General features: G+C 38.6%; 1 protein-coding gene across 4 annotated transcripts in view; it reads left to right on the top strand.

Moving 5' to 3' along the window:
- LOC108670775 (glutathione S-transferase 1-like) overlaps positions 1–13,704 on the top strand; it is an 84,735-nt gene that overhangs the window by 42,071 nt on the left and 28,960 nt on the right. Inside the window, exon 1 of one of the 4 annotated variants that reach the window (XM_018158269.2) lies at positions 7,613–8,074. The exons of the other annotated variants lie outside the window; for them this stretch is intronic. Within the exon in view, the coding sequence (XP_018013758.1) occupies positions 7,938–8,074 (137 nt within the window). The 5' untranslated portion in view covers positions 7,613–7,937. Of the gene's footprint in view, positions 1–7,612; positions 8,075–13,704 lie in introns of those variants that run through there. 4 annotated transcript variants of the gene reach the window in all.

The following is a 13,704-nucleotide window of genomic DNA, read 5'->3' as shown; positions in this document are numbered from 1 at the left end:
GGTATAGGGCCTGATGAAGTTTTTTACGAAGAACAATTCCACGTTTTCCAGCGGGATTAATTTGAGGAGCACCGGAAGTCGTTTCAGCACCTCTGCCCTCGATGAGATTTCAAACCGACCACGAGTCGCTGAAAAATTAACTTGCCGAAGACCATGTATTTGGTGAGATGGAACTCCTTCAATTCCTCATTAGAGAGGAATAAATCTCAGTGCTGTTGCATTTGACCGATGCGGAACGCCAATTTATCATTGTAAGTGCGGATATCGCAAAAAAAATCGGTTAGGATATCGCAATAAATTATTTGGAAAATAAACTGTGTAATTGCAAAAATTCGATCATTACTATTAATAATGCTTTATGAACTCATTGGAATAATGCGTTATCCGGCACAATATCTTCTGAACTTATATACTATAAGTCACGCGCATTCATGAAGGCATACTTGTTAACACTCTAATCCACGGATTAAACAAAATAGAGATCACCATATTCCAAATTAGTGCGTGAGTACATCGTTTTGAGTCCGAATCGTCCGGTTTTCTTTATGATAAGTTCATAATTGCAGCAAACTTCGTCTTCCGTGCCCCTAAGAATTATTATTTTTCTATATTTTGACTCCTTTTTATATTATCAGCATCAATGATGCACACCTTGATTTGAATAGGTTCAATACCTACAAGTAATTACGTGAAAGACGAGAAACTAATCGTTGGTATTGTTTTCTTACTTTTCCACTAAGTTAAAGGCTAGCACTGCTAAGGTCTGGAACGACAACAATTCATGCCAAGGTTGTTAGTCCATGATACGTCTAAGAACTCTAAGGTAGTCTTGCTAAGGTTGTGAGTCTTGGTATAACGAAAGAAGTACGGTTAAAGTTAGGTGTCTGTTACTACGAAGCATGTACTGCTAAGATGAGTCTGTTACTACGAAGCATGTACTGCTAAGATGAGTCTGTTACTACGAAGCATGTACTGCTAAGGTGAGTATAGCATGCAGACGTTGCTCGCACGCTTAGCTCCCCCGTCACGGCCGCAGGTGTAGGGGGGCAGAGGCCTCGTGGTGCGACACGTGAGCGCTCGCACCGCTGAGTGTGTGTGTTTTGCACCGGTGAAATGAACCTAATAGTCTTGTAGGCCTTAAACAAAGGTTGGCTAGAATGTAGCTTTATTCAACTAAATTATCAACTGAAAAGAGAAGGCACGCAAGCATTAACACCAGCATGTTCCTAACTCTATACACTGAAATTTATGGGCAAATTTCACATCAACCGGTAATCCCGATCATATAACACAAATATTCATCATCATAGCTTTACCCACAGACAAATTCTTACCATTGCCGTATATGCCGTATTATCATACATAATCCATGGAATTATAATTTGATTTTTTTTAAACAAAAATTTCCCATTTCAAGTGGGCTAAAACATGGTGTATGGCTAATTCATGGTTATAAATTAGGAGTATATAAGCTTTCCCATGTATTTCAGTCAAGTTTATTGAGATGTTCTTATAAAGGTACAAAATTTCCTTGAGTAATTTCAGTTGAATTGCAAATGACCTTTAAATTCCTGTCTCGCGATTCCTGTCGGATCTTGAACGAAGTCCTCACTTTTCAATTTTCATTATCTATAAATTTTCGTTCAAATAAAACAAATTATTTAAATACCGATGATGTTATGAGAAAAGAAACTTGAAGTGATTTTTCGATAAAGTTTTGCCATTTGTTCTGCGGAAGTATTTTACCGGTTTACTCACCGTAAGTCACGCATAGGAACATGTGACACTCATAAAATGGGGTCAACTCAAGCCTGTATTTCGTGCAAAATATGACAATTGCTGCTATTCATTATGAAAATGCATGTGCTCGCCGTGCTGTGAAGTACAGGATGAACCAGAATTAACTGACCCTTTTAATTTGTTAATAAGTAAAAAACTAAGAACGTTATGAAGTTGAAACTTGTTTTATTTAAAAGAAGAACATTTTTATGGTAATATTGTATCCTAGTTTTTAGGATACAATACCTAACTAGGATACAATATTACATACAATATTTTAACTAATACATATTATTAATACATCATAAATTGATTGATTGATTGATTGATTGAATATTTTAACTAATACAATAAATATTGTAATAGGATACAATATTTTAACTAGGATACAATATTACCATAAAAATGTTCTTCTTTTAAATAAAACAAGTTTCAACTTCATAACGTTCTTAGTTTTTTATTTATTAACAAATTAAAAGGGTCAGTTAATTCTGGTTCATCCTGTACATGCGTACCCCGCCAGCGCAGGTCGAGTAACGTGACCACGAATATCCTCTGCACACGCGGCAGCTACCAACCGGAAACTGCACTGCCGTACATCATTATTTTGTTGATCATTATTTTGTTTCAATTAAAAATTGCAACATGTGTTCTTCTCGAGGAAAAAGTTCCGGGAAGTTTGTTGAATTTTAATGATTTCGAGTTTGCATTGCGAGTTGTTAGTTTTCTGATATACCAACTTGAGAATAATGTATTAAAGTATTACAGCTAATTCATATATGTTGATGCAAATGAGCATGCTAAAACATACACAAACATAAAACTAACTTCAAGAAATATTGATGAAAGACTTTATTGTGTTTGCCGCAATTGTACCTAATGAAAAAAGCTAACGATGATACAAGGATAGGGAATGCAGCATAATTTCGCAACGATTCTGAAATTTTTCTGGGAACTGAACACTGAGCATCGTATGAGCGCCCCTCCCCGGACGGAACAATGAAGAAATTTTTTCTAGATTCGAAACCTAGGACTTTGCTGCTCAACGAAGGTTCATTTCCGATGATGTAAAGTTGGACTGCCGACCGATCAAGATGTATATTGTGCCAGGCTCGCTTTAATACTCAACTCAAATCTTATATGACAGTTTTGAGTTATTTATTTTAAGAAACTGAAATTTGGGCTGTTTAGTGCGTTTATCAATTTGTGCATTTTATGTGCTCAAAATATCAGTTCGTGATTGGAAAATTGAGTTACGTACCTACTCAGCTGAAGGGTTAGAACTAACTTTAAGAAAATCTATCTGGGAAACTGTTTTAATCCTGGATTTTCCCGAAAATATTGAATTAGAGTTAAAATGATAATGTTACGTTCTATTTATGCCATGTGAATTTTGCAGCGTCGTAAATCATGAAGACACGGCAAGCATTTGGGTGGCTCCTCGTGCCATGACCAGCATTACCTCTGACCTGAATCCAGGATAAGTCGCAAGTCGCGCTGTGGCCCATTCTTTATGCACGTTGGTGGTCTGCCTTGCTTATGCAATGGCCGGTAATCTCGTATATATTGTTACTATTGATTACTCTTGGGACTAAGAACGCACGAGAAGAAAGAGACATTATGTGTGACCTGGAATGCTGATCATGCAGATAGACGTGCTAGCGCGACTCAATGTACGCGGTATTGGGTTCCAGCCAATAATTTAGTAAGAACGTGATCCAGGACGGAAACGATTTGGGATGCAATAAAAAATCTCAATCGCATCACTGTTGGCTTCATCTTTTATGCAGTTGCTGCTCTCTGTTTTCCAATAAGAATTGTTTGAACTTTATCGCTTGCGGTTTATCCTCATATAAACCTCATTTCAGTCTGCAAGCAATACAGTTGTCAATGTCACTCATAAACAATGACTTGTTCCGGAACATTTGATGGGATCTCCGTGTTCATTTGGATGAAGAAAAAAGTTATAAAACGGATGAAAATGAGCTTTCAATTATAATTATCGAGAGTTATAAATTAAATCTCTCACTTCACAAGGGTATAAAAGTGAAACAGACATACTGTGGAACAATGACACTTAAAAAGAAGAAACAGTGCATTCTAGAATGAGAGACAATTTCTCAGAAGAGAAGTGGTGCTGCTCGGCGAGAAAAAACAATCAGATCCGAAGCCGAAATGTCTATTCCTCTGTTGGTGATCATTTTTAAACTCGAGTTTAAGCTGTCCTACGAAATCAGGTAGAGTTGGCGATGCAGCCCACCGTTGTAATTTTATATGCAGCGTCCTGAAATGTTCTCCTAAAATGAAATCCGCTCTACTGATGCAGCGTCCTGAAATGTTCTCGTTGTAATTCGTATGTATTGAAACATCTCCTTCGAATGCTATCGTTGAAATTTTTTCGTGTTGAAGCAGCGTCCTCAATCGCTTGCGTTGTAGCGCGTTCGTGTTGAAGCGGCGTTCAACTCACTCGTTGTAGCGCGTTCGTGTTGAAGCGGCGTTCAACTCACTCGTTGGAACGCGTTCGTGTTGAAGCAGCGCCTGTAAATGAAGCGTCTTCGTAAATTGCAGGGGCAGAGAGATTCTGCAGATATTGTGCGAAAGTATGGCGACGAGCCACAAATTAGTTTGCCTCAATAAATCTAAAGTATTGCACCCAAAGAAACGATGCTCGCCTCGGCATTTCGTAACTTATTCCAGGCCTATCAACTGCAGCATTGAAAAGACCACTCCATAACTTCTACTTACATTAACTCATAAGCTTCGCGATCTTCTGACAAGATTGTAATTGCTTCGCGGCACGAAATGTTGGCATAAATTTCATCAGATGTCCTCTTTGAAAAATACTATTTCTATTTCGTTTATTGACGCTTCTTTCTATGATTTTAACTTTAGAGTATAAGGCGGAAAGTTCTTGCGACTTGAATTTTTTGTTTTCAATGTGCACCACTTCTATTATTTTGATAGCAATTATAGGGATGCTAGAAAATACAATGTACTCTTTACAAATCAGTCGCAACATTTAATTATTGCATAGTATGCAATTTCTAATTTTCAACGTTATTTATTTTCGAAGTAATCTATTTTCATATTTGTTTTGCATGAATCATTGGCTTCCGAAAATAATTAGCTGTCAGCGTCGATGCACGTCAGCGTTTAATGCCGGAAATAAATGGTTGGAAGTTGTCACACAGTTATAAATAATTGCACAAAAATCATATGGAGACGAAAATTTCGATATACTACGCGAGTAAAGATTAGAGTAGAACAGAGGAAGAGAAAAATAGCTTTGTAATTAAAGTTATTAAATTAAAGGCTCTTTGCAACTATTAGCGAAAATATACATGCACCATAAAAAATATTTACTCTTTATTTTTGCGCTGCAAAAATAAAGAGTAAATAAAGTTAACATGGCTGTATAACTTGTAGCGCGAGGAATGGAAAGACAGATAATTCAAACAAGCGTGAAAAAAGATAAGCAGAAAGGGGGAAAGGAAGGGCAGAAGGAGGTAGAGCCAAAGAGGAAGACTGAGGCCTTCCGATGGCTCCACGGACGCAGCATTCCCAGGCTTGAAAGTCTGGCCCGCGGCGCTAGCAGCTAGAGCGCTGCTACAGCCGTACAGCCGCCCTGCTGGTGTAGCATGTGACTAGTGCGCCTAGTGACTAGTGCTCCTTGTGACTAGTGCGTCTTGTGACTAGTGCGCCTTGTGACTAGTGCGCCTTGTGATTAGTGTGCCTTGTGACTATTGCACCATATAACTAGAACGCCGAACTACTAGTGCACCGTACGACTTGGACGAAGAAGTTAATGGAACGTCATTAACATGGTGTCAGAAAAATAATCCTTAAACGGTCGGAATAAGATGTTTGTAGAGTCAATCGCTTATGGACGTTTGTAGCGCAACTATCACTTTTCGTCACTAGCTGCATGATCCCGGAAAAGCTAATTGAATATCATGGGCACATTCTCTACAGGCAAACGCAGGACATTTATCGACTAACTGTTATACACTATAGGAGTGGGTTTTGTAAGCGAGCGTCGCCGACGAGCGACATTCCGATGAATGCTAACAATTCGTACGTAGCTCAGCCAGCGCGCGTGCCTGAGATACGATCTACGGCCGGGCATGCTTCATCGCTGAGCAGCTCCATCTCATGGCCAAATATTCGGACTGAGCAACTTAGCTCCGATGCCTTCCGATACCCATCCCGAGTTCGCTCGTCCGTGCGCGAACGATTTCCATCAAGCGTCTTTGCTCATAATTTGAAGTTTTTTTTTGTGCGGTGCGTGGCTGAGCGCCGCGGCCTCTTTTCTTACTTCCGATAATCGTGCTGGAGCGAAGCCGGTTATGATCACGCTCGAGTCTTGCCTTTTGGAAGAGGTCGTCGGGCGCCGGAGCGAACTTAATGGTGCGTTTCTTTCTCGTGTGGCAGGCCACGGTCTTCGAGGCAATGTCATCATAAAGCACTCGTAGATTTTTAGCACTTGTGCTTGTAGATAAATTGATACGCATGCACAAGGAATCATGTTTAGAAGTAAGTTACTGTTTTAATACGATTATGAATTGAACTAAATGCAAACAATACAAACAGAATTACTCTTAATGGAAAACAAAAACTCGCTTTGTTATATCTCAAGTTTCATTAACTTCCAATGAAAGAATATCAAGGCATTCTATAATGGACAAATAAATCTCGCTTACTCAATAAAAATTCAGTTTCAGCTGTGGTCCGTGGTGAGTCTCTCTGACTTGAATTATCCTGAATTAATTCATTCGAATCGTCACTCCAGTTTCACGCCGTCTCTGTCAGCGTTGGCAAATCGCATCTCGATCAGAGGCCGGCAGCTCCTATTCCTGATTAATTTTTGGACTGCGGTGTCACCTGTACCTTTACAATGTATTGACCGACATCCTCAGCTGTTCATTGATTGTGTGTGCCACCTTCAGTGACATCACACTTGCGGTTCTCTAGTGTGCCTTCAGCACCGATAGTCAGTCACTCGCCAGCCACTCTAGCAACACGTTTGCTGGCTGAAGCTAAAGCCTTGCTAATATAGTCACCCCGCTTTGTCACGCGTTCCGTAATATAATATAGTTCACTAAAGTCAACTCTGTCTTTCAGTCCCCTTGGCTGTCTAAGACTAGACCACTTCTAAGAACCCTGAACCAATACTCTGATAGCATAGCTTAAAGTCGAAACTCGAGCTGTGACAACAACGTCTGTATTCAATTTCTACATCAACTTTCTGAAACCCATTACAGTCAAGTCTGGAAAACATTTGCCCAGTTGAGCCCAACCTCGAACAGACTCGTTCGTCAAGCCTCATTTCATTTATTCCGAGGCGACACTGATTTTTTTTTAGAGACTTCGATCAAGTTACTTTCTAGTTTTCCTGTGCGGTGACTTTGTCTGCTCGAAAATGATGCCAATGTGACTAAGGATGTAGGATAAAAAAAATTACCTAGATCCTTCGCAGGAAATTCATAGATAAAATATGAAATCAAATTGAAATCCAACATGGGCTCCCTAAAATTTGTTGGGAGACATATTTCAACTAACATATTTAATGATATTTTCCCATATGAATTTTTTTCACAATCATAACGGCATCAGTCTCTACTTACATATAACTGATGAGAAAGAACTCTCATAACCGAGATTAGATGGCGATCGTTCAATCTGATCACGTTACGAAAGCTCCAACCTAAATTAGTTTCAGAATCATGGACTTGATTGTAACGTGTAAGACCCGAGCTCTTGGTTCTTTCGTAGCATGAAAACCCCAGGGGCTGTAGCAGTTGGATGGTGTCAAGCTTACCTGCCGTCCGCTGACTCAGTCAGTGTCGCGTTCTGGCATTGGTAGGTTGTCTGCAAAGAAGCTCCTTCCACTCGCTTGTCCCCTCGCCTGAGATCCAAGCTAATACAGTTTTCATCGGACTGTGGCGATTGTATCAAATAGAAATTCTTAATGCCATCCCAGTTAACTAATCAATAAAATATATTTTTTAAACTGCAGTAAAAATCATTGCGGAGACTTTGTTTGAAATTAAATCTTTATATGGCCTTCATTCTTCGGAGTGGAAAAGGGAAAACAAACGTTATGGGCTGGACGCAGCAACAAGGAACACTTGTTTATCTCTGCGTTTCCCTCGCCAACTATGCCCTCGATCTCGGCTGAGACCTTCTCAAGTGTTGGCAAAACTTCCAAGAATTTAGCTTGGCCAGCATGTGAACACTTCAGGCTTCTCCACGGCACTTCGTGTCAACAGCATTATGGTGTTGAGAAGGACTGTCGGTGAGTGCAGTTTAGCATGAGGAGCTATCATGTTTCAATTATAACCTGACTAATGGTGGCACCGGTACTTCTCATTCAATATAAAATTTCTTCTAACGAAATATTTTCAGCCTATTTTCCAACCATTTCATCTACAGACATCTGAATATTTGTATTAGAAAACGGACTAATATTTTATTTAAAACCTAAAATTCATTAGAAGACAAATTCACATTTAGACTGAATTTCTTAGTCATGCTTACGAGGCGCTAACAATTCGTACGGATATTTTCATGCAATTTCGTAAAAAATATTAGATTGCAGTGTAGATTAACTCATCCTACTACAAATGAGAAGTATTATTATTCACGTAGTACATGTACATGTACTAAATCACTATAATGGTGAATGTAGTCTGAGACGATATGCGTGCCTAGAAATATGTAGGATACGTGTAGGATACGGAGTGATGACGAGACACAGGATGACTATTGCCCGCTCCCTGAACACGACCTCGAACACGTCTTGCTCGTCACCTGGGAACGTTTCAATCGAACTGCGCTTGATTATGTTGACGAACTCGTCAACTGATAACGATTATTTATTCCTCGATTGAACAATGCAGCGTCAATTCACGTAGAAGCGTCATTAGACGTAGAAATAAGAATTCATTTATAGACCTGACGCGTATGTCGAAAAATCACGTGGCTGCGCGTACAAAAGTTTGGTATTGATTGTCGATGATAGGTTATCACGTGCACTGAACTTGTGCTCATTTATGATGGCTGGGAATTGAATGTTCATGTCCCTATAAAGCTACCTGCTACACTCAAGCTGAGTAAAAGTTTACTTCAGTAATTTTTGGCCTTGCGTTACATGTCACTATAAATATTGAGCAATTTTAGAACGTTACACGACATTGCTTCAGCAGTTTCATAATCTTAAAGGCAGGATCGAAATTTCCAGACACGTGGCCGCGCGTTCAAGTGTTGGATCAAGCATGAGTAGAACCACATTCATATTTTTATTAATTTACCGGTAATTATCATTTTTATTCTATTTCTCACTATTCTTACCTCATTTATATGAAGCATTCAGCTTGCAACCTCAGCGTTTGTATTTTTCAAAGGCTCCTTTTTTCTAGTCTGGTAACAAAGTCACTGTTGAGCTAACGCCTAATTCGCCGGTGTCTCAAATTCGTTTATGTCTTGCGTAGTTTGTCGTGTTTTGTTTATCACCGGAAGAATTGCGTGTGCAGCGACATCAGCTCACTGAGCTCAGGAGGTCCGGCTCTTATTTATGCATGATGCTCGTCAAAAGTTATACCCTGAGCTCGTATACACGCAGTCTTTGCTTAAAGGTTAGGCTGCATTCCTGCCGCACCCTCCTGTTAAGTGACGAATTTAAATCGCTTTATCCAAATGTCTTTCTGCATACCGCGGTCATCCAGCGATTGGAATTCAGTTTTTGAACTGATAATCTTTAATTTATTTACCATTTTTGGGAAATCCTGCATTGCTTATAAGAAATTATACACCATTATAACTATTATAGACCCATCTTTATAACTATACACCCAATAAAATTACTTTAAAAATGCAAGCTAATAAAGTTATTAAAATTAAAAAGTAGCAAAGCAGAAGACAAGCTATATTGCAATTTTTATTTCAATGGAAGCTTCTCCTTGACAGACCATGACCTTAAGACCTTCCGTCGTTGTCTACCAATTATATTATCATTCGAAGACGGCTCTAATTTTTTGTATGGATTCTCCAGTCATTATCAGATTTTCTCCTTTGATGGTCACACAAGCAAGATGGAATTCTTGCACAGCGAATATTTGTAGATAAATGTAAACATCTTAGAATTATTTAGTTTGATAGGATGGTTATCAGGAAACATTAATTGATGTTAAGGATTCAAGCGATGTGTTGATGAACGTAGCACGGGTATTTCGCGTCAACAAAGTGCAGCTTTAATTATTTCCACCATTACAAATCATAATGCTTCGTATGCCGTAAATTTCTATTATCCGCAATATGTGCATAATATTGACCGAATGTCCTTAAAATGTTCATAAGAGGCAAGAATATAAGACAAACCACCTTCATCGGCAACCATTTTGCTTCGTTGCCGGAAGACGTCAGTCGACACACTATTAATTGCTGTTAACGAATGACTGAAATTAGGAATTCTTTTTTATTCCGATCACTAATAAGTTCCAAATTATTTGAGTAATTTGGCTTGGAAGAAAAAATTTAATCTGTATAGGTCAGAGCATGGTTTTGCATTCCAGCACGGGTTAACATACATTAACTTGCTTTTTATTACATCGTAGTCTAATCGTAGATTTTAATTAGAATTGAACTCACGTCGAGTGCGAGCAGCAGATGCTCGTAGCTCTACCCCTTAGTTTGCTCACGACGCTGCGCCTACATTTTCCTTCTCAACACCAAAGACGACGCTTGTGTAGGTGAGACCAGACGATTGATGCGTGGCTCAAGTCAAACACAACGAGCAGGCAACTGCAAAAATCAACGCCATCGATCGCTTCGGAAAATTTAAACATTGCAATTTAATTTCGTAAATATCAATTACTGGTTCCTATGGTTCACCGTGTGAAAGCCACAGTCTTGCCTACACAGCTTTCTATTAAATTTCCGAGATTTATATGTCTCTAATTGTGATTAGTCCACAACAAAAAAAAAATACTTTTTTAATCGTCAGGAGACTAAATGCTAAAAATACTAAAGCTTTAATGCAGCCCCAAAATTGTGCAAATTCCTAAAAAATCAGCCGTAATTTCTGTTTGTATGGTCATTATTGAAGTAATGAATGTTCATGAATTTATCTTCAAATATTTTTTGGCTGATGCGATTGCTCGGCGCCACAGCCAGTAGCAGGGATTGACCTCCTTGGGCGTGTCGCTAAAGGCTGACGCTTCATTGATGACATAAAAAATATAACTCAGTACTCACTGCAGTGAGTGACAGAGAGCGCATTTTCTCGTCGATGAAAACGTGAAGTCACGGACGGACAGACAGACGGACGGACATGACGAGCACAATAGTGCATTTTTTCCATAACTGAGAAAATGCGATAAAAATATAACTCAGTACTCACTGCAGTGAGTGACAGAGAGCGCATTTTCTCGTCAACGAAAACGTGAAGTCACGGACGGACAGACAGACGGACGGACATGACTAGCACAATAGCGCATTTTTTCCATAAATGAGAAAATGCGCTAAAGAGGGAATTTCTCATGGTCCCTCTACACTACAGCCACAGAGTTGTGCACAGCATTTGAATGAATCTTATGCTGCCGGTACACGCGAATCGTTCTTTCCAGTCACTGCTTTGAACTGAATAGCAACCAAATATTTGGTAAGCTGCTTGCGAATACATAGGTGGAAAGAGTTCTTATTATATATTTTATTTGCACTGCCGAACATATTTAATTATTAAGATGATTTTTTGTATGTAATTTCATTAAATAAAATGTAATCGTAATCAATAAATATCGTTGCAAAATCAAACAAATGCATATGACAAATGAAACCTAAAATCTAAGCAACTATCAAACACAACGGTAATGCAAGTAAAATATAGTTTGAAAACCAATTGTAAAATAGTACAAATGACTTCTCAATATATCCTGGCTTCCATAGGAATCTTTCTTTTAGAAGAGATTCAGCAAAATTAATAAATCGCACCTTGGGTGTTTCAAGCCCTTGTAAATTTCTGTACTAAATTTACTCGATAAATGGATAAAAAATTGCTACACGCTTGTTTAAATTTTTAGGCATTTAGTTAAATTAATGAAAGTATAATGAAAAATTATTGAGGTTAATAAATCATCTTATATTAGAATAATTGGGAAGAAGTAAAATTCTAAATTAATTGTAACAATAATATTGATCACATCATAATTTATTTTTCAATTACTTTCATTTGACGGCTTCTCTCACATTCATCACATTGAGCTGCTGAACTAGTTGTCAATATTGCAAACTCTTCAAATAGCACAGTTCATTAGAAAGCACAGCAGGAATGAACCCAATCAAGTTTACGAGTAGTTTTAAAACCTCTGTCGTGTCTCGTACATGTTTATGAGGTCAGCGTCTAGACAAATGAAGGCTGACAAAGTTTCCAGTTGTTTTTTATTACCAACTTGTAACGAATTAGATCAGTCCACGACCATCAATCCTGCTCATTTCTTTTGATGAAAGTATTAAAGAAATAGCCTCCTTAATTCGTTAAGCACTTGGCATGCACCTATAAGCAGACCGACTGAACATGTTCAACACGCCTACCGCCTTCAATGGGAGACACAAAGAGAGATATGGAGCCGAGGCGTTGCGGTCCTTACATGGAAAGCCCATGCACATGTCGTACGGAAACTGAGTCTATGCCGTGCTGGGTCTGTTGGCTCGTCTTCTCCATGTACGGATGCTTCTTTTGACTAGCTGGAATTTCTTAAGGCACCTTAGGCCCAAAGTCTCTCCACCTCTCCCATCTGGTTGAATCAACACAGATATAATCAACACAAAATTGATTAACCATTATTGAACATAAATTATAAAATTTATACATTTTTCAGAATATTTTGTTTGTACAGCAAATGTCAGCGTGGCTTGCGTAAGCACTTTTAAGTGAGTGTTCTGGGAACGCTATACCGCTATATTGCGGTTGAAATATCCTTTCTTTCACTTGAAACTTAGGGCACACCTTTGCAGGGAGAGCCTCCCTCCCACTCGTGCGTTGGATGGCAATAAAATTTTTATCTTCAAAATGAGTGCTATTTCTAAACTCTCCCAATCCGAAACATCCTATGAAAGGTGATTTGAAATTCTAGCCTTCCATCTGCGCGCTAATTCTACAATTTCTGATTAAACTTTTCTCTTCATCCGGAGTGTCGCGAGATGTTCATGTTGGCTTTAAGTTGAGACTTGGCTATCGGACTCGGATTCGACACTAGTTCCCGACGAGGTAGACGACAACCATTTGGCCTGGTGAGAATGAAATTCTTCCGAAAATACGTTTTAACACACCAAAATTATCTCACACTATTCGTATAAACTCATCATTTTCCTATTTAATATTCATGTATCTTCAGAATAATATTTATAATATAATAAAATTTATAAAATTTGTTTTATAGATTCAAAACCATGATCATTCGATTTGCATTATTATTTTTTTTGTGGGAAACATTAGTGTATGAACTCGTCGATTACATAGAAGAAAGAGTGTGCAATCCAATTTGAATAAAAATTAGGTTTTCATTAGTTAAATTACACCATGTAATGTAATGCACTCTTTCTGATACATATACAACGGCCGTATACCAATTATAATATGTTCCCAATTTTCGAGTGCACGTTTTAAAGCACGGTCTCCGATAAATTGTGAACGTAATTAAATTATTGACATCTAATTTCGATTTTACTGCTTTTTAGGCAGCGCTAGTTTTGTTTAAATTTAACAAGACGACACAATAGTTCTTCGAAATTTCAATCTGGCTTTTTGAACAATGATTGTATGCAAATGACGAGCGTGTCTGAGTTGCGGCCACGACTCATGCCCACGTTGAGCAGCGCCTCGGTCCAGACTACAGCGCGCAGGGACAGCTGGGCCTATACTTTCAAAAA

The sequence above is a fragment of the Hyalella azteca genome, unplaced genomic scaffold (genome assembly GCF_000764305.2).
Source record: "Hyalella azteca isolate HAZT.00-mixed unplaced genomic scaffold, Hazt_2.0.2 contig14808, whole genome shotgun sequence".
In the NCBI taxonomy this organism is placed as follows: Eukaryota; Metazoa; Arthropoda; class Malacostraca; order Amphipoda; family Hyalellidae; genus Hyalella; species Hyalella azteca.
The sequence above is the reverse complement of the archived record's forward strand: the minus strand, read 5'-3'. Positions and strand labels throughout refer to the sequence as shown.